This window comes from Oncorhynchus mykiss, chromosome 19 (genome assembly GCF_013265735.2).
Source record: "Oncorhynchus mykiss isolate Arlee chromosome 19, USDA_OmykA_1.1, whole genome shotgun sequence".
Classification (NCBI taxonomy): domain Eukaryota; kingdom Metazoa; phylum Chordata; class Actinopteri; order Salmoniformes; family Salmonidae; genus Oncorhynchus; species Oncorhynchus mykiss.
In genome coordinates, this window is record NC_048583.1 from 65,369,924 (window position 1) to 65,395,792 (window position 25,869).

General features: G+C 30.4%; 1 protein-coding gene across 4 annotated transcripts in view; it reads right to left on the reverse strand.

The window, feature by feature from the left end:
* The window catches only part of LOC110498419 (lysyl oxidase homolog 3B), a 104,489-nt gene that overhangs the window by 37,704 nt on the left and 40,916 nt on the right, over nt 1-25,869 (reverse strand). For 2 of the 4 annotated variants that reach the window (XM_036955420.1, XM_036955422.1), the window contains exons 6-9: nt 6,627-6,683; nt 2,941-3,041; nt 2,698-2,804; nt 1,563-1,743 (exon numbers count right to left, since the gene is read on the reverse strand). In XM_036955420.1, coding sequence (XP_036811315.1) covers nt 1,563-1,743; nt 2,698-2,804; nt 2,941-3,041; nt 6,627-6,683 — 446 coding nt within the window. The remainder of the gene's footprint in view (nt 1-1,562; nt 1,744-2,697; nt 2,805-2,940; nt 3,042-6,626; nt 6,684-25,869) is intronic. The other 2 variants (XM_036955421.1, XM_036955423.1) reach the window with 1 other exon arrangement.

Below are 25,869 nucleotides of genomic sequence, written 5' to 3' on the forward strand. Positions count from 1 at the left end.
TGGAAGGGGGTGAGAACCACGAGCCTCCTAGGTTTTGTATTGAAGTCAATGTACCCAGAGGAGGATGGAAGCTAGATGTCCTCCGGCTACACCACGGTGCTACTCTACAGAGTGCTGTTGAGTCTACTGTAAACCTTCATTGCAACATTTTTATTTGGTGACGTGAATATATTTAGTATAGTTTTATCTTAAAAGGATCACTTTTTTCATTTTTCACAATTTTTAGTTTTTATGAAATTCACTGAGGAGCATGGTCCTCCCCTTCCTCCTCTGAGGAGCCTCCTCTGAAGAATCTATTCTAACGAACACTCCAAGACCAGCAGAGTCTCACACCGAAGTGGGGTAGGACACTCAAACCCTTTTACTGCACCTGTACATAGCCCATCTATAATTTAGCCCAAACAACTACCTCTTTCCCAACTGTATTTATTTATTTTGCTCCTTTGCACCCCATTATTTCTATCTCTACTTTGCACATTCTTCCACTGCAAATCAACCATTCCAGTATTTTAATTGCTATATTGTATTTACTTCGCCACCATGGCCTTTTTTTGCCTTTACCTCCCTTATCTCACCTCATTTGCTCACATTGTATATAGACTTATTTTTCAAACTGTATGTTTGTTTATCCCATGTGTAACTCTGTGTTGTTGTTTGTGTTGCACTGCTTTGCTTTATCTTGGCCAGGTCGCAGTTGCAAATGAGAACTTGTTCTCAACTGGCCTACCTGGTTAAAAAAATATATATATTTTTTATTTGTATTACCTTTATTTAACTAGGCAAGTCAGTTAAGAACAAATTCTTATTTTCAATGACGGCCTAGGAACAGTGGGTTAACTGCCTTGTTCAGGGGCAGAACGACAGATTTGTACCTTGTCAGCTCGGGGGATTCGAACTTGAAACCTTTCGGTTACTAGTCCAACGCTCTTAATAAATAAAATAACCAAGCAGTCATGCTGTTATGTTGGGCGATAGTAACTCGTTAAACAACTTGTCCCGTGGCGCCTCGAATTCCTAGGTTCATTGTTACATGATTAATTTAATCAGGTGACAATTAAACATAATCAGTTTGATTCGATAAATAACAGTCATCAGAATAATGATAGTCACGTCACGACAGCAGACTGATCGATAATGTCAAAAGCAGCACTTTAGTCTATTAAGACAGCCCCCACAATATTTTTATCATCAATTTCTCTCAGCCAATCATCAGTCATTTGTGTAAGTGCTGTGCTTGTTGAATGTCCTTCCCTGTAAGCGTGTTGAAAGTCTGCTGTCAATTTGTTTACTGTGAAATAGAATTGTATCTGGTCTATCTGTAAATAGCATTGTATCTGGTCTATCTGTAAATAGCATTGTATCTGGTCTATCTGGGCACACGCTCTCTAGTAGGCTTAATTTGAAGATGTGGCATATAGGAGTGGCAATATCGTTTGCTATTATCCTCAGTAATTTTCCATCCAAGTTGTCAGACCCCGGTGGCTTGTCATTGTTGATAGACAACAATCATTTTTTCACCTCTTCCACACTTAGATGATTAAACCACAGTGCTCAGTCGTCACCTTGTCCCATTCGAGCTCCAGTCAGGGCTTCCTTGGCGGATCCGAAGCCCAGCTCCCTACACACTACGCTGGCAGACAGCAGGGTCCAACGGTCATCACACACCGTGCCCCACTCATTGTTCCTCAGCACCTCCACTCTGCCCTCACCCAGCTTGGCACCACCCTTCAGCCTCACCGTACTCTGATGAGAGAAGGAGAGGAGAGGGAGCAGAAACAAGGGAGGAGAGGAGAGGAGGGGGGAGAGACACACAGGGGAGGGGAGGGAGGAGAGGAGACACAGGGGAGGAGAGGAGACACAGGGGAGGAAGGGGAGGAGACACAGGGGAGGAAGGGGAGGAGACACAGGGGAGAGGAGGAGACACAGGGGAGGAGAGGAGACACATGGGAGAGAGGAGACACATGGGAGAGGGGAGGAGACACAGGGGAGAGGAGGAGACACATGGGAGGGGAGGGAAGGAGAGGAGACACAGGGGAGGGAGGGGAGGAGACACAGGGGAGGGAAGGAGACACATGGGAGGGGAGGAGAGGAGACACATGGGAGGAGAGGAGAGGAGACATAGGGGAGGGAGGGGAGGAGACACAGGGGAGGGAGGGGAGGAGACACAGGGGAGGGAGGGGAGGAGACACAGGGGAGGGAGGGGAGGAGACACAGGGGAGGGAGGGGAGGAGACACAGGGGAGAGAGGGGAGGAGACACAGGGGCGGAGAGGAGACACAGGGAGGGGAGGAGACACAGGGGAGGAGAGGAGACACAGGGAGGGGAGGAGACACAGGGGAGGGAGGGAGGGGAGGAGACACAGGGGATGGAGGGGAGGAGACACAGAGGAGAGAGGGGAGGAGACACAGGGGAGAGAGGGGAGGAGACACAGGGGAGGAGAGGAGACACAGGGAGGGGAGGAGACACAGGGGAGGGAAGGGAGGAGACACAGGGGAGGGAGGGGAGTAGACACAGGGGAGGGAGGGGAGGAGACACAGGAGAGGGGGGGGAGGAGACACAGGGGAGAGAGGGGAGGAGACACAGGAGAGGGGGGGGAGGAGACACAAGGGAGAGAGAATCAAAAACTGTAGTTGAAGCTTCAAGTATATGCCAGTGAGATACAAATGCACAGGTGTACCCACCCACCCAGGTACTTTACCGTGGTTTTCAGTTTCTTCTTCAGTCCGTTGTTGTGTACGTACTGTGGTCCAGGTACACAGCTGACCACAACTGGCATGCCGCCCTTACAGGAACCTGTGGCATTACCTATGGAGTCAGATTACACACAGAACATAACTCACAAATACGCACCAATATATCACACATACAGTCTGATCATGGTGCTTGTTTGGGAGGTATGCTCAATATATTTACATCATTCTGAGTCTCCCTCTATAATTACCCTTGTTGAACTCCAGGGGGCAGGCTGCCAGGTGGACCTCAGTGCCAACACATGCCACAGAGTGGAGGTGGTACTGGTTCTTCTGACGCTCTGTGTTCAGTCTGGAGGGGTTTGAACGGGGGAGGAGGGGGGAGGAGGATGCAAAAAAGACTGGCTGTAGTCTGAACACAAGGCTGAAGCTCTGAGAAACTTGGCTGTAGTCTGAACACAAGGCTAAAGCTCTGAGGAACTTGGCTGTAGTCTGAACACAAGGCTGAAGCTCTGGGGAACTTGGCTGTAGTCTGAACACAAGGCTGGAGCTCTGAGGAAATTGGCTGTAGTCTGAACACAAGGCTGAAGCTCTGGGGAACTTGGCTGTAGTCTGAACACAAGGCTGAAGCTCTGAGGAACTTGGCTGTAGTCTGAACACAAGGCTGAAGCTCTGGGGAACTTGGCTGTAGTCTGAACACAAGGCTGGAGCTCTGAGGAAATTGGCTGTAGTCTGAACACAAGGCTGGAGCTGTGAGGAAATTGGCTGTGTGCATCGGGGGTTTAGTCAATTCCATTGCAGTACCAGTCAAATCAGAAAGTAAACCAAATTCCTAATCCAAATGATTGTTAATTAAAAAGCATACAAATTGGAATTTGGAGTTGGAATTTCAGTGTACTTCCTGAATTGACTAATTTAAATGTAATTGACCCCAACACTGGAGTAAGTTAGTGATTTTATTATTTATTAAGCTTTTCAGTTCCTCATATGATTGTTGCACCAGAAACAGTCTGGCTGACTGTCTGCCAAATGTACAATGACGCACGTAGATGTTTATCATTTATACTTGTATAAACTATGAACTCCTAAATCCTTTTCAAAACAATTGCAGCTGTATGGTTGGACGTCAAAACAAGACTTTCACAGAAAAACTGGTTCCACCTGGACCTTTTGTCTTCGGTACAAAGACGACCTTCTTATTTGTGCACCTACAGCCAAGATACAACCTGGCTTAGTAATTTTATGCAGTATCTACCTGTATGTTTTCAACCACACATGAACAGCTGGTTCCCCCTGGACAGAGAGACATACCTGCTGGTTCCCCCTGGACAGAGAGACATACCTACTGGTTCCCCCTGGACAGAGTTATGTACCTACTGGTTCCCCCTGGACAGAGTTATAGTCATACTGGTTCCCCCTGGACAGAGACATACCTGCTGGTTCCCCCTGGACAGAGAGACAGAACCTACTGGTTCCCCCTGGACAGAGTTATAGTCCTACTGGTTCCCCCTGGACAGAGTTATAGTCCTACTGGTTCCCCCTGGACAGAGTTACATACCTGCTATTCCCCCTGGACAGAGTTATAGTCCTGCTGGTTCCGCCTGGACAGAGTTATAGTCCTACTGGTTCCCCCTGGACAGAGTTATAGTCCTACTGGTTCCACCTGGACAGAGTTATAGTCCTACTGGTTCCCCCTGGACAGAGTTATATACCTGCTGGTTCCCCCTGGACAGAGTTATATACCTGCTGGTTCCCCCTGGACAGAGTTATATACCTGCTGGTTCCCCCTGGACAGAGTTATATACCTGCTGGTTCCCCCTGGACAGAATTATAGTCCTACTGGTTCCCCCATGGACAGAGTCATAGTCCTACTGGTTCCCCATGGACAGAGTTATATACCTGCTGGTTCCCCCTGGACAGAGTTATATACCTGCTGGTTCCCCCTGGACAGAGTTATATAGCTGCTGGTTCCCCCTGGACAGAGTTATATACCTGCTGGTTCCCCCTGGACAGAGTTATATACCTGCTGGTTCCCCCTGGACAGAGTTATATACCTGCTGGTTCCCCCTGGACAGAATTATAGTCCTACTGGTTCCCCCATGGACAGAGTCATAGTCCTACTGGTTCCCCATGGACAGAGTTATATACCTACTGGTTCCCCCTGGACAGAGTTATTGTCCTGCTGGTTCCCCCTGGACAGAGATATAGTCCTACTGGTTCCCCCATGGACAGAGTTATAGTCCTACTGGTTCCCCCTGAACAGAGTTATAGTCCTACTGGTTCCCCCTGGACAGAGTTATAGTCCTACTGGTTCCCCCTGGACAGAGTTATATACCTGCTGGTTCCCACTGGACAGAATTATAGTCCTACTGGTTCCCCCATGGACAGAGTTATATACCTACTGGTTCCCCCATGGACAGAGTTATATACCTACTGGTTCCCCCTGGACAGAGTTATATACCTACTGGTTCCCCCTGGACAGAGTTATTGTCCTGCTGGTTCCCCCTGGACAGAGTTATAGTCCTACTGGTTCCCCCTGGACAGAGTTATATACCTACTGGTTCCCCCTGGACAGAGTTATATGCCTACTGGTTCCCCCTGGACAGAGTTATTGTCCTGCTGGTTCCCCCTGGACAGAGATATAGTCCTACTGGTTCCCCCATGGACAGAGTTATAGTCCTACTGGTTCCCCCTGGACAGAGTTATAGTCCTACTGGTTCCCCCTGGACAGAGTTATAGTCCTACTGGTTCCCCCTGGACAGAGTTATAGTCCTACTGGTTCCCCCATGGACAGAGTTATATACCTACTGGTTCCCCCTGAACAGAGTTATTGTCCTGCTGGTTCCCCCTGGACAGAGTTATAGTCCTACTGGTTCCCCCATGGACAGAGTTATATACCTACTGGTTCCCCCTGAACAGAGTTATAGTCCTACTGGTTCCCCCTGGACAGAGTTATTGTCCTGCTGGTTCCCCCTGGACAGAGTTATATACCTACTGGTTCCCCCTAGACAGAGTTATAGTCATACTGGTTCCCCTGGACAGAGTTATAGTCATACTGGTTCCCCCTGGACAGAGTTGTAGTCCTACTGGTTCCCCCTGGACAGAGTTATATACCTACTGGTTCCCCCTCGACAGAGTTATAGTCCTACTGGTTCCCCCTGGACAGAGTTATATACCTACTGGTTCCCCCTCGACAGAGTTATAGTCATACTGGTTCACCCTGGACAGAGTTATAGTCCTACTGGTTCCCCCTGGACAGAGTTATATACCTACTGGTTCCCCCTCGACAGAGTTATAGTCCTACTGGTTCCCCTTGGACAGAGTTATAGTCCTACTGGTTCCCCCTGGACAGAGTTATATACCTACTGGTTCCCCCTCGACAGAGTTATAGTCATACTGGTTCCCCCTGGACAGAGTTATAGTCATACTGGTTCCCCCTGGACAGGGTTAAAGTCCTGCTGGTTCCCCCTGGACAGAGTTATAGTCATACTGGTTCCCCCTGGACAGGGTTAAAGTCCTGCTGGTTCCCCCTGGACAGGGTTAAAGTCCTGCTGGTTCCCCCTGGACAGAGTCATAGTCCTACTGGTTCCCCCTGGACAGAGTTATAGTCATACTGGTTCCCCCTGGACAGGGTTAAAGTCCTGCTGGTTCCCCCTGGACAGAGTTATAGTACTACTGGTTCCCCCTGGACAGGGTTAAAGTCCTGCTGGTTCCCCCTGGACAGAGTTATAGTCATACTGGTTCCCCCTGGACAGAGTTATAGTCCTACTGTTATACCCATATGGTTCAGGTCAAAAGTAGTGCACTATGAAAGAAACAGGCTGCCATTTGGGACAGATCCTGGTGAGCTGGGAAAGAATCCCACCGACACACAAAGACAACCAGTATTCATCAGGAGGATATTAAGGGGAAATAGCTGCTTGTGATTTTAGTTTACCTTTTGTTTAACCCAGAGGTGAATGGTTTAGCCCTAGCTTTAGCTTTGGGTGGCAGCCTGCAAAGTAAACATTGGTTAGATGATGATGATGATGATTATGATAAAAGCAATAGGATAAAATATTAACCAAGTTAGTAACACATGTTACATTATGTGTTTGGGTACAACAGAAGTTAACAGAGCATTGTAGAAGTTAACAGAGCATTGTAGAAGTTAACAGAGCATTGTAGAAGTTAACAGAGCATTGTAGAAGTTAACAGAGCATTGTAGAGGTTAACAGAGCATTGTAGAAGTTAACAGAGCATTGTAGAAGTTAACAGAGCATTGTAGAAGTTAACAGAGCATTGGAGAAGTTAACAGAGCATTGTAGAAGTTAACAGAGCATTGTAGAAGTTAACAGAGCATTGTAGAGGTTAACAGAGCATTGTAGAAGTTAACAGAGCATTGTAGAAGTTAACAGAGCATTGTAGAAGTTAACAGAGCATTGTAGAAGTTAACAGAGCATTGTAGAAGTTAACAGAGCATTGTAGAAGTTAACAGAGCATTGTAGAAGTTAACAGAGCATTGGAGAAGTTAACAGAGCATTGTAGAAGTTAACAGAAGGTAACAGAGCAGCACTTTAGAAGACTATAATGTGATCGCTATGTTATGTTCCACACCCAACAGCATGTCTCATTATGTTCCACACCCAACAGCATGTCTTATTGGAAACATGATGTTCCACACCCAACAGCATGTCTCATGATGTTCCACACCCAACAGCATGTCTTATTGGAAACATGATGTTCCACACCCAGCAGCATGTCTTATTGGAAACATGATGTTCCACACCCAACAGCATGTCTCATGATGTTCCACACCCAATAGCATGTCTCATGATGTTCCACACCCAACAGCATGTCTCATGATGTTCCACACCCAACAGCATGTCTCATTATGTTCCACACCCAACAGCATGTCTCATTATGTTCCACACCCAACAGCATGTCTCATGATGTTCCACACCCAACAGCATGTCTCATGATGTTCCACACCCAATAGCATGTCTCATTATGTTCCACACCCAACAGCATGTCTCATTATGTTCCACACCCAACAGCATGTCTTATTGGAAACATTATGTTCCACACCCAACAGCATGTCTTATTGGAAACATTATGTTCCACACCCAACAGCATGTCTTATTGGAAACATGATGTTCCACACCCAACAGCATGTCTCATTATGTTCCACACCCAACATCATGTCTTATTGGAAACATTATGTTCCACACCCAACAGCATGTCTTATTGGAAACATGATGTTCCACACCCAACAGCATGTCTCATTATGTTCCACACCCAACAGCATGTCTCATTATGTTCCACACCCAACAGCATGTCTCATTATGTTCCACACCCAACATCATGTCTTATTGGAAACATGATGTTCCACACCCAGCAGCATGTCTTATTGGAAACATGATATTCCACACCCAACAGCATGTCTCATTATGTTCCACACCCAACAGCATGTCTCATGATGTTCCACACCCAACAGCATGTCTCATTATGTTCCACACCCAACAGCATGTCTCATTATGTTCCACACCCAACAGCATGTCTCATTATGTTCCACACCCAACAGCATGTCTCATTATGTTCCACACCCAACAGCATGTCTTATTGGAAACATGATGTTCCACACCCAACAGCATGTCTTATTGGAAACATGATGTTCCACACCCAACAGCATGTCTCATTATGTTCCACACCCAACAGCATGTCTCATTATGTTCCACACCCAACAGCATGTCTCATGATGTTCCACACCCAACAGCATGTCTTATTGGAAACATTATGTTCCACACCCAGCAGCATGTCTCATTATGTTCCACACCCAGCAGCATGTCTCATTATGTTCCACACCCAATAGCATGTCTCATTATGTTCCACACCCAACAGCATGTCTCATTATGTTCCACACCCAATAGCATGTCTCATTATGTTCCACACCCAACAGCATGTCTCATGATGTTCCACACCCAACAGCATGTCTTATTGGAAACATGATGTTCCACACCCAACAGCATGTCTTATTGGAAACATTATGTTCCACACCCAACAGCATGTCTCATGATGTTCCACACCCAACAGCATGTCTTATTGGAAACATTATGTTCCACACCCAACAGCATGTCTCATTATGTTCCACACCCAATAGCATGTCTCATTATGTTCCACACCCAACAGCATGTCTCATGATGTTCCACACCCAATAGCATGTCTCATTATGTTCCACACCCAGCAGCATGTCTTATTGGAAACATTATGTTCCACACCCAACAGCATGTCTCATGATGTTCCACACCCAATAGCATGTCTCATTATGTTCCACACCCAATAGCATGTCTCATTATGTTCCACACCCAACAGCATGTCTCATTATGTTCCACACCCAACAGCATGTCTCATTATGTTCCACACCCAACAGCATGTCTCATTATGTTCCACACCCAACAGCATGTCTTATTGGAAACATCAGAAATACCTTCAACACTAGCTAGGTTTCCATCCAATCAGCGGTGACAGATTTTCATGCGAATATTCTAAAATCTGCATTAAAAACAAAATGCACATTTTCCCCCAGGAGTTGTTTCCATCACATTGACTTGTTGCAGATAAAAGGCTGTGTGATGACTTGGTGCACATGAAAATACTTTTTGCGGTTAAATTCCCATGTCCGAAGATAAATAGGTCTCATTTTAAACTCTACTGATGGTTTTGCCAATAGTGAATGTCACCTCTGGTCTTGACAAAAAAATAACACATGCTAGATCTGAATGAATGAAATATTCTTATTAAATACTTTTTTCTTTACATAGTTGAATGTGCTGACAACAAAATCACACAAAAATTATCAATGGAAATCAAATTCATCAACCCATGGAGGCTTGGATTTGGAGTCACACTCAAAATTAAAGTGGAAAACCACACTACGGGCTGATCCAACTTTGATGTAATGTCCTTAAAACAAGTCAAAATGAGGTTCAGTAGTGTGTGTGGCCTCCACATGCCTGTATGACCTCCCTACAACGCCTGGGCATGCTCCTGATGAGGTGGCGGATGGTCTCCTGAGAGATCTTCTCCCAGACCTGGACTAAAGCATCCACCAACTCCTGGACAGTCTGTGGTGCAAGGTGGCGTTGGTGGATGGAGCGAGACATGATGTCCCAGATGTGCTCAATTGGATTCAGGTCTGGGGAACGGGCGGGCCAGTCCATAGCATCAATGCCTTCCTCTTGCAGGAACTGCTGACACACTCCAGTCACATGAGGTCTAGCATTGTCTTACATTAGGAGGAACCCAGGGCCAACCGCACCAGCATATGGTCTCACAAGGGGTCTGAGGATCTCATCTCGGTACCTAATGGCAGTCAGGCTACCTCTGGAGAGCACATGGAGGGCTGTGCGGCCCCCCAAAGAAATGCCACCCCATACCATGACTGACCCAAACCGGCCAAACCGGTCATGCTGGAGGATGTTGCAGGCAGCAGAACGTTCTCCATGGCGTCTCCAGACTCTGTCACGTCTGTCACATGTGCTCAGTGTGAACCTGCTTTCATCTGTGAAGAGCACAGGGCGCCAGTGGCGAATTTGTCAATCTTGGTGTTCTCTGGCAAATGCCAAACGTCCTGCACGGTGTTGGGCTGTAAGCGCAACCCCCACCTGTGGACGTCGGGCCCTCATACCACCCTCATGGAGTCTGTTTCTGACCGTTTGAGCAGACACATGCACATTTGTGGCCTGCTGGAGGTCATTTTGCAGGGCTCTGGCAGTGCTCCTCCTTGCACAAAGGCGGAGGTAGCGGTCCTGCTGCTGGGTTGTTACCCTCCTACGGCCTCCTCCTCCATTGATGTCCCATCCTGGATGAGCTGCACTACCTGAGCCACTTGTGTGGGTTGTAGACTCCGTCTCATGCTACCACTAGAGTGAAAGCACCGCCAGCATTCAAAAGTGACCAAAACATCAGCCAGGAAGCATAGGAACTGAGAAGTGGTCTGTGGTCCCCACCTGCAGAACCACTCCTTCATTGGGGGTGTCTTGCTAATTGCCTATAATTTCCACCTGTTGTCTATTCCATTTGCACAACAGCATGTGAAATGTATTATCAATCAGTGTTGCTTCCTAAGTGGACAGTTTGATTTCACAGTAGTGTGACTGACTTGGAGTTACATTGTGTTGTATAAGTGTTCCCTTTATTTTTTTGAGCAGTGTACATATATATATATTTTTTATTATTTTCACCTTCATTTAACCAGGTAGGCTAGTTGAGAACAAGTTCTCATTTACAACTGCGAACTATAGAAATATAACTATGTTAAACTATAGAAATATAACTATGTTAAACTATAGAAATATAACTATGTTAAACTATAGAAATATAACTATGTTAAACTATAGAAATATAACTATGTTAAACTATAGAAATATAACTGTGTTAAACTATAGAAATATAACTATGTTAAACTATAGAAATATAACTATGTTAAACTATAGAAATATAACTATGTTAAACTATAGAAATATAACTATGTTAAACTATAGAAATATAACTATGTTAAACTATAGAAATATAACTATGTTAAACTATAGAAATATAACTATGTTAAACTATAGAAATATAACTGTGTTAAACTATAGAAATATAACTATGTTAAACTATAGAAATATAACTATGTTAAACTATAGAAATATAACTATGTTAAACTATAGAAATATAACTGTGTTAAACTATAGAAATATAACTATGTTAAACTATAGAAATATAACTATGTTAAACTATAGAAATATAACTGTGTTAAACTATAGAAATATAACTATGTTAAACTATAGAAATATAACTGTGTTAAACTATAGAAATATAACTGTGTTAAACTATAGAAATATAACTAAATATAACTATGTTAAACTATAGAAATATAACTATGTTAAACTATAGAAATATAACTAAATATAACTATGTTAAACTATAGAAATATAACTATGTTAAACTATAGAAATATAACTATGTTAAACTATAGAAATATAACTAAATATAACTATGTTAAACTATAGAAATATAACTAAATATAACTATGTTAAACTATAGAAATATAACTAAATATAACTATGTTAAACTATAGAAATATAACTATGTTAAACTATAGAAATATAACTATGTTAAACTATAGAAATATAACTATGTTAAACTATAGAAATATAACTATGTTAAACTATAGAAATATAACTATGTTAAACTATAGAAATATAACTATGTTAAACTATAGAAATATAACTAAATATAACTATGTTAAACTATAGAAATATAACTATGTTAAACTATAGAAATATAACTAAATATAACTATGTTAAACTATAGAAATATAACTATGTTAAACTATAGAAATATAACTAAATATAACTATGTTAAACTATAGAAATATAACTATGTTAAACTATAGAAATATAACTATGTTAAACTATAGAAATATAACTATGTTAAACTATAGAAATATAACTATGTTAAACTATAGAAATATAACTATGTTAAACTATAGAAATATAACTGTGTTAAACTATAGAAATATAACTATGTTAAACTATAGAAATATAACTATGTTAAACTATAGAAATGTAACTATGTTAAACTATAGAAATATAACTATGTTAAACTATAGAAATATAACTATGTTAAACTATAGAAATATAACTATGTTAAACTATAGAAATATAACTAAATATAACTATGTTAAACTATAGAAATATAACTATGTTAAACTATAGAAATATAACTATGTTAAACTATAGAAATATAACTATGTTAAACTATAGAAATATAACTATGTTAAACTATAGAAATATAACTGTGTTAAACTATAGAAATATAACTATGTTAAACTATAGAAATATAACTATGTTAAACTATAGAAATATAACTGTGTTAAACTATAGAAATATAACTATGTTAAACTATAGAAATATAACTATGTTAAACTATAGAAATATAACTGTGTTAAACTATAGAAATATAACTAAATATAACTATGTTAAACTATAGAAATATAACTATGTTAAACTATAGAAATATAACTAAATATAACTATGTTAAACTATAGAAATATAACTAAATATAACTATGTTAAACTATAGAAATATAACTATGTTAAACTATAGAAATATAACTATGTTAAACTATAGAAATATAACTATGTTAAACTATAGAAATATAACTATGTTAAACTATAGAAATATAACTGTGTTAAACTATAGAAATATAACTATGTTAAACTATAGAAATATAACTATGTTAAACTATAGAAATATAACTATGTTAAACTATAGAAATATAACTATGTTAAACTATAGAAATATAACTATGTTAAACTATAGAAATATAACTATGTTAAACTATAGAAATATAACTGTGTTAAACTATAGAAATATAACTATGTTAAACTATAGAAATATAACTGTGTTAAACTATAGAAATATAACTATGTTAAACTATAGAAATATAACTATGTTAAACTATAGAAATATAACTAAATATAACTATGTTAAACTATAGAAATATAACTAAATATAACTATGTTAAACTATAGAAATATAACTATGTTAAACTATAGAAATATAACTATGTTAAACTATAGAAATATAACTATGTTAAACTATAGAAATATAACTATGTTAAACTATAGAAATATAACTGTGTTAAACTATAGAAATATAACTATGTTAAACTATAGAAATATAACTATGTTAAACTATAGAAATATAACTATGTTAAACTATAGAAATATAACTATGTTAAACTATAGAAATATAACTATGTTAAACTATAGAAATATAACTATGTTAAACTATAGAAATATAACTGTGTTAAACTATAGAAATATAACTATGTTAAACTATAGAAATATAACTGTGTTAAACTATAGAAATATAACTATGTTAAACTATAGAAATATAACTATGTATAACTATAGAAATATAACTATGTTAAACTATAGAAATATAACTAAATATAACTATGTTAAACTATAGAAATATAACTATGTTAAACTATAGAAATATAACTATGTTAAACTATAGAAATATAACTGTGTTAAACTATAGAAATATAACTGTGTTAAACTATAGAAATATAACTATGTTAAACTATAGAAATATAACTAAATATAACTATGTTAAACTATAGAAATATAACTATGTTAAACTATAGAAATATAACTATGTTAAACTATAGAAATATAACTGTGTTAAACTATAGAAATATAACTGTGTTAAACTATAGAAATATAACTATGTTAAACTATAGAAATATAACTGTGTTAAACTATAGAAATATAACTATGTTAAACTATAGAAATATAACTATGTTAAACTATAGAAATATAACTATGTTAAACTATAGAAATATAACTATGTTAAACTATAGAAATATAACTATGTTAAACTATAGAAATATAACTATGTTAAACTATAGAAATATAACTATGTTAAACTATAGAAATATAACTATGTTAAACTATAGAAATATAACTATGTTAAACTATGGAAATATAACTATGTATAACTATAGAAATATAACTATGTTAAACTATAGAAATATAACTGTGTTAAACTATAGAAATATAACTATGTTAAACTATAGAAATATAACTATGTTAAACTATAGAAATATAACTGTGTTAAACTATAGAAATATAACTATGTTAAACTATAGAAATATAACTAAATATAACTATGTTAAACTATAGAAATATAACTATGTTAAACTATAGAAATATAACTATGTTAAACTATAGAAATATAACTATGTTAAACTATAGAAATATAACTATGTTAAACTATAGAAATATAACTAAATATAACTATGTTAAACTATAGAAATATAACTAAATATAACTATGTTAAACTATAGAAATATAACTAAATATAACTATGTTAAACTATAGAAATATAACTAAATATAACTATGTTAAACTATAGAAATATAACTAAATATAACTATGTTAAACTATAGAAATATAACTAAATATAACTGTGTTAAACTATAGAAATATAACTATGTTAAACTATAGAAATATAACTATGTTAAACTATAGAAATATAACTGTGTTAAACTATAGAAATATAACTATGTTAAACTATAGAAATATAACTATGTTAAACTATAGAAATATAACTGTGTTAAACTATAGAAATATAACTATGTTAAACTATAGAAATATAACTATGTTAAACTATAGAAATATAACTATGTATAACTATAGAAATATAACTATGTTAAACTATAGAAATATAACTAAATATAACTATGTTAAACTATAGAAATATAACTATGTTAAACTATAGAAATATAACTATGTTAAACTATAGAAATATAACTATGTTAAACTATAGAAATATAACTAAATATAACTATGTTAAACTATAGAAATATAACTATGTTAAACTATAGAAATGTAACTATGTTAAACTATAGAAATATAACTATGTTAAACTATAGAAATGTAACTATGTTAAACTATAGAAATATAACTGTGTTAAACTATAGAAATATAACTATGTTAAACTATAGAAATATAACTAAATATAACTATGTTAAACTATAGAAATATAACTATGTTAAACTATAGAAATATAACTATGTTAAACTATAGAAATATAACTGTGTTAAACTATAGAAATATAACTATGTTAAACTATAGAAATATAACTATGTTAAACTATAGAAATATAACTATGTTAAACTATAGAAATATAACTATGTTAAACTATAGAAATATAACTGTGTTAAACTATAGAAATATAACTATGTTAAACTATAGAAATATAACTATGTTAAACTATAGAAATATAACTATGTTAAACTATAGAAATATAACTATGTTAAACTATAGAAATATAACTGTGTTAAACTATAGAAATATAACTATGTTAAACTATAGAAATATAACTATGTTAAACTATAGAAATATAACTATGTTAAACTATAGAAATATAACTATGTTAAACTATAGAAATATAACTATGTTAAACTATAGAAATATAACTGTGTTAAACTATAGAAATATAACTATGTTAAACTATAGAAATATAACTATGTATAACTATAGAAATATAACTATGTTAAACTATAGAAATATAACTAAATATAACTATGTTAAACTATAGAAATATAACTATGTTAAACTATAGAAATATAACTATGTTAAACTATAGAAATATAACTATGTTAAACTATAGAAATATAACTATGTTAAACTATAGAAATATAACTAAATATAACTATGTTAAACTATAGAAATATAACTATGTTAAACTATAGAAATATAACTAAATATAACTATGTTAAACTATAGAAATATAACTATGTTAAACTATAGAAATGTAACTATGTTAAACTATAGAAATATAACTATGTTAAACTATAGAAATGTAACTATGTTAAACTATAGAAATATAACTATGTTAAACTATAGAAATATAACTATGTTAAACTATAGAAATATAACTATGTTAAACTATAGAAATGTAACTATGTTAAACTATAGAAATATAACTATGTTAAACTATAGAAATATAACTATGTTAAACTATAGAAATATAACTAAATATAACTGTGTTAAACTATAGAAATATAACTATGTTAAACTATAGAAATATAACTAAATATAACTGTGTTAAACTATAGAAATATAACTATGTTAAACTATAGAAATGTAACTATGTTAAACTATAGAAATATAACTATGTTAAACTATAGAAATATAACTATGTTAAACTATAGAAATATAACTAAATATAACTGTGTTAAACTATAGAAATATAACTATGTTAAACTATAGAAATATAACTGTGTTAAACTATAGAAATATAACTATGTTAAACTATAGAAATATAACTATGTTAAACTATAGAAATATAACTATGTTAAACTATAGAAATATAACTATGTTAAACTATAGAAATATAACTATGTTAAACTATAGAAATATAACTATGTTAAACTATAGAAATATAACTAAATATAACTATGTTAAACTATAGAAATATAACTATGTTAAACTATAGAAATATAACTATGTTAAACTATAGAAATATAACTATGTTAAACTATAGAAATATAACTGTGTTAAACTATAGAAATATAACTATGTTAAACTATAGAAATATAACTGTGTTAAACTATAGAAATATAACTGTGTTAAACTATAGAAATATAACTATGTTAAACTATAGAAATATAACTATGTTAAACTATAGAAATATAACTATGTTAAACTATAGAAATATAACTATGTTAAACTATAGAAATATAACTGTGTTAAACTATAGAAATATAACTATGTTAAACTATAGAAATATAACTGTGTTAAACTATAGAAATATAACTGTGTTAAACTATAGAAATATAACTGTGTTAAACTATAGAAATATAACTATGTTAAACTATAGAAATATAACTATGTTAAACTATAGAAATATAACTATGTTAAACTATAGAAATATAACTAAATATAACTATGTTAAACTATAGAAATATAACTATGTTAAACTATAGAAATATAACTAAATATAACTATGTTAAACTATAGAAATATAACTATGTTAAACTATAGAAATATAACTAAATATAACTATGTTAAACTATAGAAATATAACTAAATATAACTATGTTAAACTATAGAAATATAACTATGTTAAACTATAGAAATATAACTAAATATAACTATGTTAAACTATAGAAATATAACTATGTTAAACTATAGAAATATAACTAAATATAACTATGTTAAACTATAGAAATATAACTATGTTAAACTATAGAAATATAACTAAATATAACTATGTTAAACTATAGAAATATAACTAAATATAACTATGTTAAACTATAGAAATATAACTATGTTAAACTATAGAAATATAACTATGTTAAACTATAGAAATATAACTATGTTAAACTATAGAAATATAACTATGTTAAACTATAGAAATATAACTATGTTAAACTATAGAAATATAACTATGTTAAACTATAGAAATATAACTGTGTTAAACTATAGAAATATAACTATGTTAAACTATAGAAATATAACTATGTTAAACTATAGAAATATAACTATGTTAAACTATAGAAATATAACTGTGTTAAACTATAGAAATATAACTATGTTAAACTATAGAAATATAACTATGTTAAACTATAGAAATATAACTATGTTAAACTATAGAAATATAACTATGTTAAACTATAGAAATATAACTAAATATAACTATGTTAAACTATAGAAATATAACTATGTTAAACTATAGAAATGTAACTATGTTAAACTATAGAAATATAACTATGTTAAACTATAGAAATGTAACTATGTTAAACTATAGAAATATAACTGTGTTAAACTATAGAAATATAACTAAATATAACTATTTTAAACTATAGAAATATAACTATGTTAAACTATAGAAATATAACTATGTTAAACTATAGAAATATAACTATGTTAAACTATAGAAATATAACTGTGTTAAACTATAGAAATATAACTATGTTAAACTATAGAAATATAACTGTGTTAAACTATAGAAATATAACTGTGTTAAACTATAGAAATATAACTATGTTAAACTATAGAAATATAACTAAATATAACTATGTTAAACTATAGAAATGTAACTATGTTAAACTATAGAAATATAACTATGTTAAACTATAGAAATATAACTATGTTAAACTATAGAAATATAACTAAATATAACTATGTTAAACTATAGAAATATAACTATGTTAAACTATAGAAATATAACTATGTTAAACTATAGAAATATAACTATGTTAAACTATAGAAATATAACTAAATATAACTATGTTAAACTATAGAAATATAACTAAATATAACTATGTTAAACTATAGAAATATAACTATGTTAAACTATAGAAATATAACTATGTTAAACTATAGAAATATAACTAAATATAACTATGTTAAACTATAGAAATATAACTGTGTTAAACTATAGAAATATAACTATGTTAAACTATAGAAATATAACTGTGTTAAACTATAGAAATATAACTATGTTAAACTATAGAAATATAACTATGTTAAACTATAGAAATATAACTGTGTTAAACTATAGAAATATAACTATGTTAAACTATAGAAATATAACTATGTTAAACTATAGAAATATAACTATGTTAAACTATAGAAATATAACTATGTTAAACTATAGAAATATAACTGTGTTAAACTATAGAAATATAACTATGTTAAACTATAGAAATATAACTGTGTTAAACTATAGAAATATAACTATGTTAAACTATAGAAATATAACTGTGTTAAACTATAGAAATATAACTATGTTAAACTATAGAAATATAACTATGTTAAACTATAGAAATATAACTAAATATAACTATGTTAAACTATAGAAATATAACTATGTTAAACTATAGAAATATAACTAAATATAACTATGTTAAACTATAGAAATATAACTAAATATAACTATGTTAAACTATAGAAATATAACTATGTTAAACTATAGAAATATAACTATGTTAAACTATAGAAATATAACTATGTTAAACTATAGAAATATAACTAAATATAACTATGTTAAACTATAGAAATATAACTATGTTAAACTATAGAAATATAACTAAATATAACTATGTTAAACTATAGAAATATAACTATGTTAAACTATAGAAATATAACTATGTTAAACTATAGAAATATAACTAAATATAACTATGTTAAACTATAGAAATATAACTATGTTAAACTATAGAAATATAACTAAATATAACTATGTTAAACTATAGAAATATAACTATGTTAAACTATAGAAATATAACTAAATATAACTATGTTAAACTATAGAAATATAACTAAATATAACTATGTTAAACTATAGAAATATAACTATGTTAAACTATAGAAATATAACTATGTTAAACTATAGAAATATAACTGTGTTAAACTATAGAAATATAACTATGTTAAACTATAGAAATATAACTATGTTAAACTATAGAAATATAACTATGTTAAACTATAGAAATATAACTATGTTAAACTATAGAAATATAACTATGTTAAACTATAGAAATATAACTGTGTTAAACTATAGAAATATAACTATGTATAACTATAGAAATATAACTATGTTAAACTATAGAAATATAACTATGTTAAACTATAGAAATATAACTATGTTAAACTATAGAAATATAACTATGTTAAACTATAGAAATATAACTATGTTAAACTATAGAAATATAACTAAATATAACTATGTTAAACTATAGAAATATAACTATGTTAACTATAGAAATATAACTGTGTTAAACTATAGAAATATAACTATGTTAAACTATAGAAATATAACTGTGTTAAACTATAGAAATATAACTATGTTAAACTATAGAAATATAACTGTGTTAAACTATAGAAATATAACTATGTTAAACTATAGAAATATAACTATGTTAAACTATAGAAATATAACTAAATATAACTATGTTAAACTATAGAAATATAACTATGTTAAACTATAGAAATATAACTAAATATAACTATGTTAAACTATAGAAATATAACTAAATATAACTATGTTAAACTATAGAAATATAACTAAATATAACTATGTTAAACTATAGAAATATAACTATGTTAAACTATAGAAATATAACTATGTTAAACTATAGAAATATAACTATGTTAAACTATAGAAATATAACTAAATATAACTGTGTTAAACTATAGAAATATAACTAAATATAACTATGTTAAACTATAGAAATATAACTATGTTAAACTATAGAAATATAACTAAATATAACTATGTTAAACTATAGAAATATAACTATGTTAAACTATAGAAATATAACTAAATATAACTATGTTAAACTATAGAAATATAACTAAATATAACTATGTTAAACTATAGAAATATAACTATGTTAAACTATAGAAATATAACTATGTTAAACTATAGAAATATAACTAAATATAACTATGTTAAACTATAGAAATATAACTAAATATAACTATGTTAAACTATAGAAATATAACTATGTTAAACTATAGAAATATAACTATGTTAAACTATAGAAATATAACTGTGTTAAACTATAGAAATATAACTATGTTAAACTATAGAAATATAACTATGTTAAACTATAGAAATATAACTATGTTAAACTATAGAAATATAACTATGTTAAACTATAGAAATATAACTATGTATAACTATAGAAATATAACTATGTTAAACTATAGAAATATAACTATGTTAAACTATAGAAATATAACTATGTTAAACTATAGAAATATAACTATGTTAAACTATAGAAATATAACTATGTTAAACTATAGAAATATAACTGTGTTAAACTATAGAAATATAACTATGTTAAACTATAGAAATATAACTATGTTAAACTATAGAAATATAACTATGTTAAACTATAGAAATATAACTATGTTAAACTATAGAAATATAACTATGTTAAACTATAGAAATATAACTATGTTAAACTATAGAAATATAACTATGTTAAACTATAGAAATATAACTGTGTTAAACTATAGAAATATAACTATGTTAAACTATAGAAATATAACTGTGTTAAACTATAGAAATATAACTGTGTTAAACTATAGAAATATAACTATGTTAAACTATAGAAATATAACTATGTTAAACTATAGAAATATAACTGTGTTAAACTATAGAAATATAACTATGTTAAACTATAGAAATATAACTATGTTAAACTATAGAAATATAACTATGTTAAACTATAGAAATATAACTATGTTAAACTATAGAAATATAACTATGTTAAACTATAGAAATATAACTGTGTTAAACTATATAAATATAACTATGTTAAACTATAGAAATATAACTATGTTAAACTATAGAAATATAACTATGTTAAACTATAGAAATATAACTGTGTTAAACTATAGAAATATAACTATGTTAAACTATAGAAATATAACTATGTTAAACTATAGAAATATAACTATGTTAAACTATAGAAATATAACTATGTTAAACTGTAGAAATATAACTATGTTAAACTATAGAAATATAACTAAATATAACTGTGTTAAACTATAGAAATATAACTATGTTAAACTATAGAAATATAACTATGTTAAACTATAGAAATATAACTGTGTTAAACTATAGAAATATAACTATGTTAAACTATAGAAATATAACTGTGTTAAACTATAGAAATATAACTATGTTAAACTATAGAAATATAACTATGTTAAACTATAGAAATATAACTATGTTAAACTATAGAAATATAACTATGTTAAACTATAGAAATATAACTATGTTAAACTATAGAAATATAACTATGTTAAACTATAGAAATATAACTATGTTAAACTATAGAAATATAACTATGTTAAACTATAGAAATATAACTATGTTAAACTATAGAAATATAACTATGTTAAACTATAGAAATATAACTATGTTAAACTATAGAAATATAACTATGTTAAACTATAGAAATATAACTATGTTAAACTATAGAAATATAACTATGTTAAACTATAGAAATATAACTGTGTTAAACTATAGAAATATAACTATGTTAAACTATAGAAATATAACTGTGTTAAACTATAGAAATATAACTATGTTAAACTATAGAAATATAACTATGTTAAACTATAGAAATATAACTATGTTAAACTATAGAAATATAACTATGTTAAACTATAGAAATATAACTAAATATAACTATGTTAAACTATAGAAATATAACTATGTTAACTATAGAAATATAACTAAATATAACTATGTTAAACTATAGAAATATAACTATGTTAAACTATAGAAATATAACTAAATATAACTATGTTAAACTATAGAAATATAACTAAATATAACTATGTTAAACTATAGAAATATAACTGTGTTAAACTATAGAAATATAACTATGTTAAACTATAGAAATATAACTGTGTTAAACTATAGAAATATAACTAAATATAACTATGTTAAACTATAGAAATATAACTATGTTAAACTATAGAAATATAACTATGTATAACTATAGAAATATAACTATGTTAAACTATAGAAATATAACTAAATATAACTATGTTAAACTATAGAAATATAACTATGTTAAACTATAGAAATATAACTATGTTAAACTATAGAAATATAACTATGTTAAACTATAGAAATATAACTATGTTAAACTATAGAAATATAACTATGTTAAACTATAGAAATATAACTATGTTAAACTATAGAAATATAACTATGTTAAACTATAGAAATATAACTATGTTAAACTATAGAAATATAACTGTGTTAAACTATAGAAATATAACTATGTTAAACTATAGAAATATAACTGTGTTAAACTATAGAAATATAACTATGTTAAACTATAGAAATATAACTGTGTTAAACTATAGAAATATAACTATGTTAAACTATAGAAATATAACTATGTTAAACTATAGAAATATAACTATGTTAAACTATAGAAATATAACTGTGTTAAACTATAGAAATATAACTATGTTAAACTATAGAAATATAACTATGTTAAACTATATAAATATAACTATGTTAAACTATAGAAATATAACTATGTTAAACTATAGAAATATAACTGTGTTAAACTATAGAAATATAACTATGTTAAACTATAGAAATATAACTATGTTAAACTATATAAATATAACTATGTTAAACTATAGAAATATAACTAAATATAACTATGTTAAACTATAGAAATATAACTATGTTAAACTATAGAAATATAACTATGTTAAACTATAGAAATATAACTATGTTAAACTATAGAAATATAACTATGTTAAACTATAGAAATATAACTAAATATAACTATGTTAAACTATAGAAATATAACTATGTTAAACTATAGAAATATAACTATGTTAAACTATAGAAATATAACTATGTTAAACTATAGAAATATAACTGTGTTAAACTATAGAAATATAACTATGTTAAACTATAGAAATATAACTATGTTAAACTATAGAAATATAACTGTGTTAAACTATAGAAATATAACTGTGTTAAACTATAGAAATATAACTATGTTAAACTATAGAAATATAACTATGTTAAACTATAGAAATATAACTAAATATAACTATGTTAAACTATAGAAATATAACTAAATATAACTATGTTAAACTATAGAAATATAACTATGTTAAACTATAGAAATATAACTGTGTTAAACTATAGAAATATAACTGTGTTAAACTATAGAAATATAACTATGTTAAACTATAGAAATATAACTATGTTAAACTATAGAAATATAACTAAATATAACTATGTTAAACTATAGAAATATAACTATGTTAAACTATAGAAATATAACTATGTTAAACTATAGAAATATAACTAAATATAACTATGTTAAACTATAGAAATATAACTATGTTAAACTATAGAAATATAACTGTGTTAAACTATAGAAATATAACTGTGTTAAACTATAGAAATATAACTATGTTAAACTATAGAAATATAACTATGTTAAACTATAGAAATATAACTAAATATAACTATGTTAAACTATAGAAATATAACTAAATATAACTATGTTAAACTATAGAAATATAACTAAATATAACTATGTTAAACTATAGAAATATAACTATGTTAAACTATAGAAATATAACTATGTTAAACTATAGAAATATAACTATGTTAAACTATAGAAATATAACTATGTTAAACTATAGAAATATAACTATGTTAAACTATAGAAATATAACTATGTTAAACTATAGAAATATAACTATGTTAAACTATAGAAATATAACTATGTTAAACTATAGAAATATAACTATGTTAAACTATAGAAATATAACTATGTTAAACTATAGAAATATAACTATGTTAAACTATAGAAATATAACTGTGTTAAACTATAGAAATATAACTGTGTTAAACTATAGAAATATAACTAAATATAACTATGTTAAACTATAGAAATATAACTATGTTAACTATAGAAATATAACTAAATATAACTATGTTAAACTATAGAAATATAACTATGTTAAACTATAGAAATATAACTATGTTAAACTATAGAAATATAACTAAATATAACTATGTTAAACTATAGAAATATAACTATGTTAAACTATAGAAATATAACTATGTTAAACTATAGAAATATAACTATGTTAAACTATAGAAATATAACTAAATATAACTATGTTAAACTATGGAAATGAAATGCACATTCAAACAAGATTGACATTATTCACATAAAATGGGCTTTTCAAAAGGACTTCCTGCTTTAAAAGAGAATATCTTCACAAAATGTAACACGCTTTTACATTTTTCAATCATACAGTGGAAAGTTTACATACACTTAGGTTAGAGTCATTAAAACTCATTTTTCAACCACTCCACAAATTTCTTGCTAACAAACTATAGTTTTGGCAAGTCGGTTAGGACATCTACTTTGTGCATGACAAGTCATTTTTCCAACAATAGTTTACAGACAGATTATTTCACTTATAATTCACTGTATCACAATTCCAGTGTGTCAGAAGTTTACATACACTAAGTTGACTGTGCCTTCAAACAGCTTGGAAAATTCCAGAAAATGTCATAGCTTTAGAAGCTTCTGATAGTTTCATTGACATCATTTGAGTCAATTGGAGGTGTACCTGTGGATGTATTTAAAGGCCTACCTTCAAACCCAGGGTCTCTTTGCTTGACATCATGGGAAAATCAAAAGAAATCAGCCAAGACCAAAGAAAACAAATTGTATACCTCCACAAGTCTGGTTCATCCTTGGGAGCAATTTCCAAACGCCTGAAGGGTACCACGTTCATCTGTACAAACAATAGTACGCAAGTATAAACACCATGGGACCACGCAGCCGTCATACCTCTCAGGAATGAGACTCGTTCTGTCTCCTAGAGATGAACGTACTTTGGTGTGAAAAGTACAAATCAATCCCAGAACAGCAGCAAAGGACCTTGTGAAGATGCTGGAGGAAACAGGTACAAAAGTATCTATATCCACAGTAAAACGAGTCCTATATCGACATAACCTGAAAGGCCGCTCAGCAAGGAAGAAGCCACTGCTCCAAAACCCCAATAAAAAAGCCAGACTACGGTTTGCAACTGCACATGGGGACAAAGATCG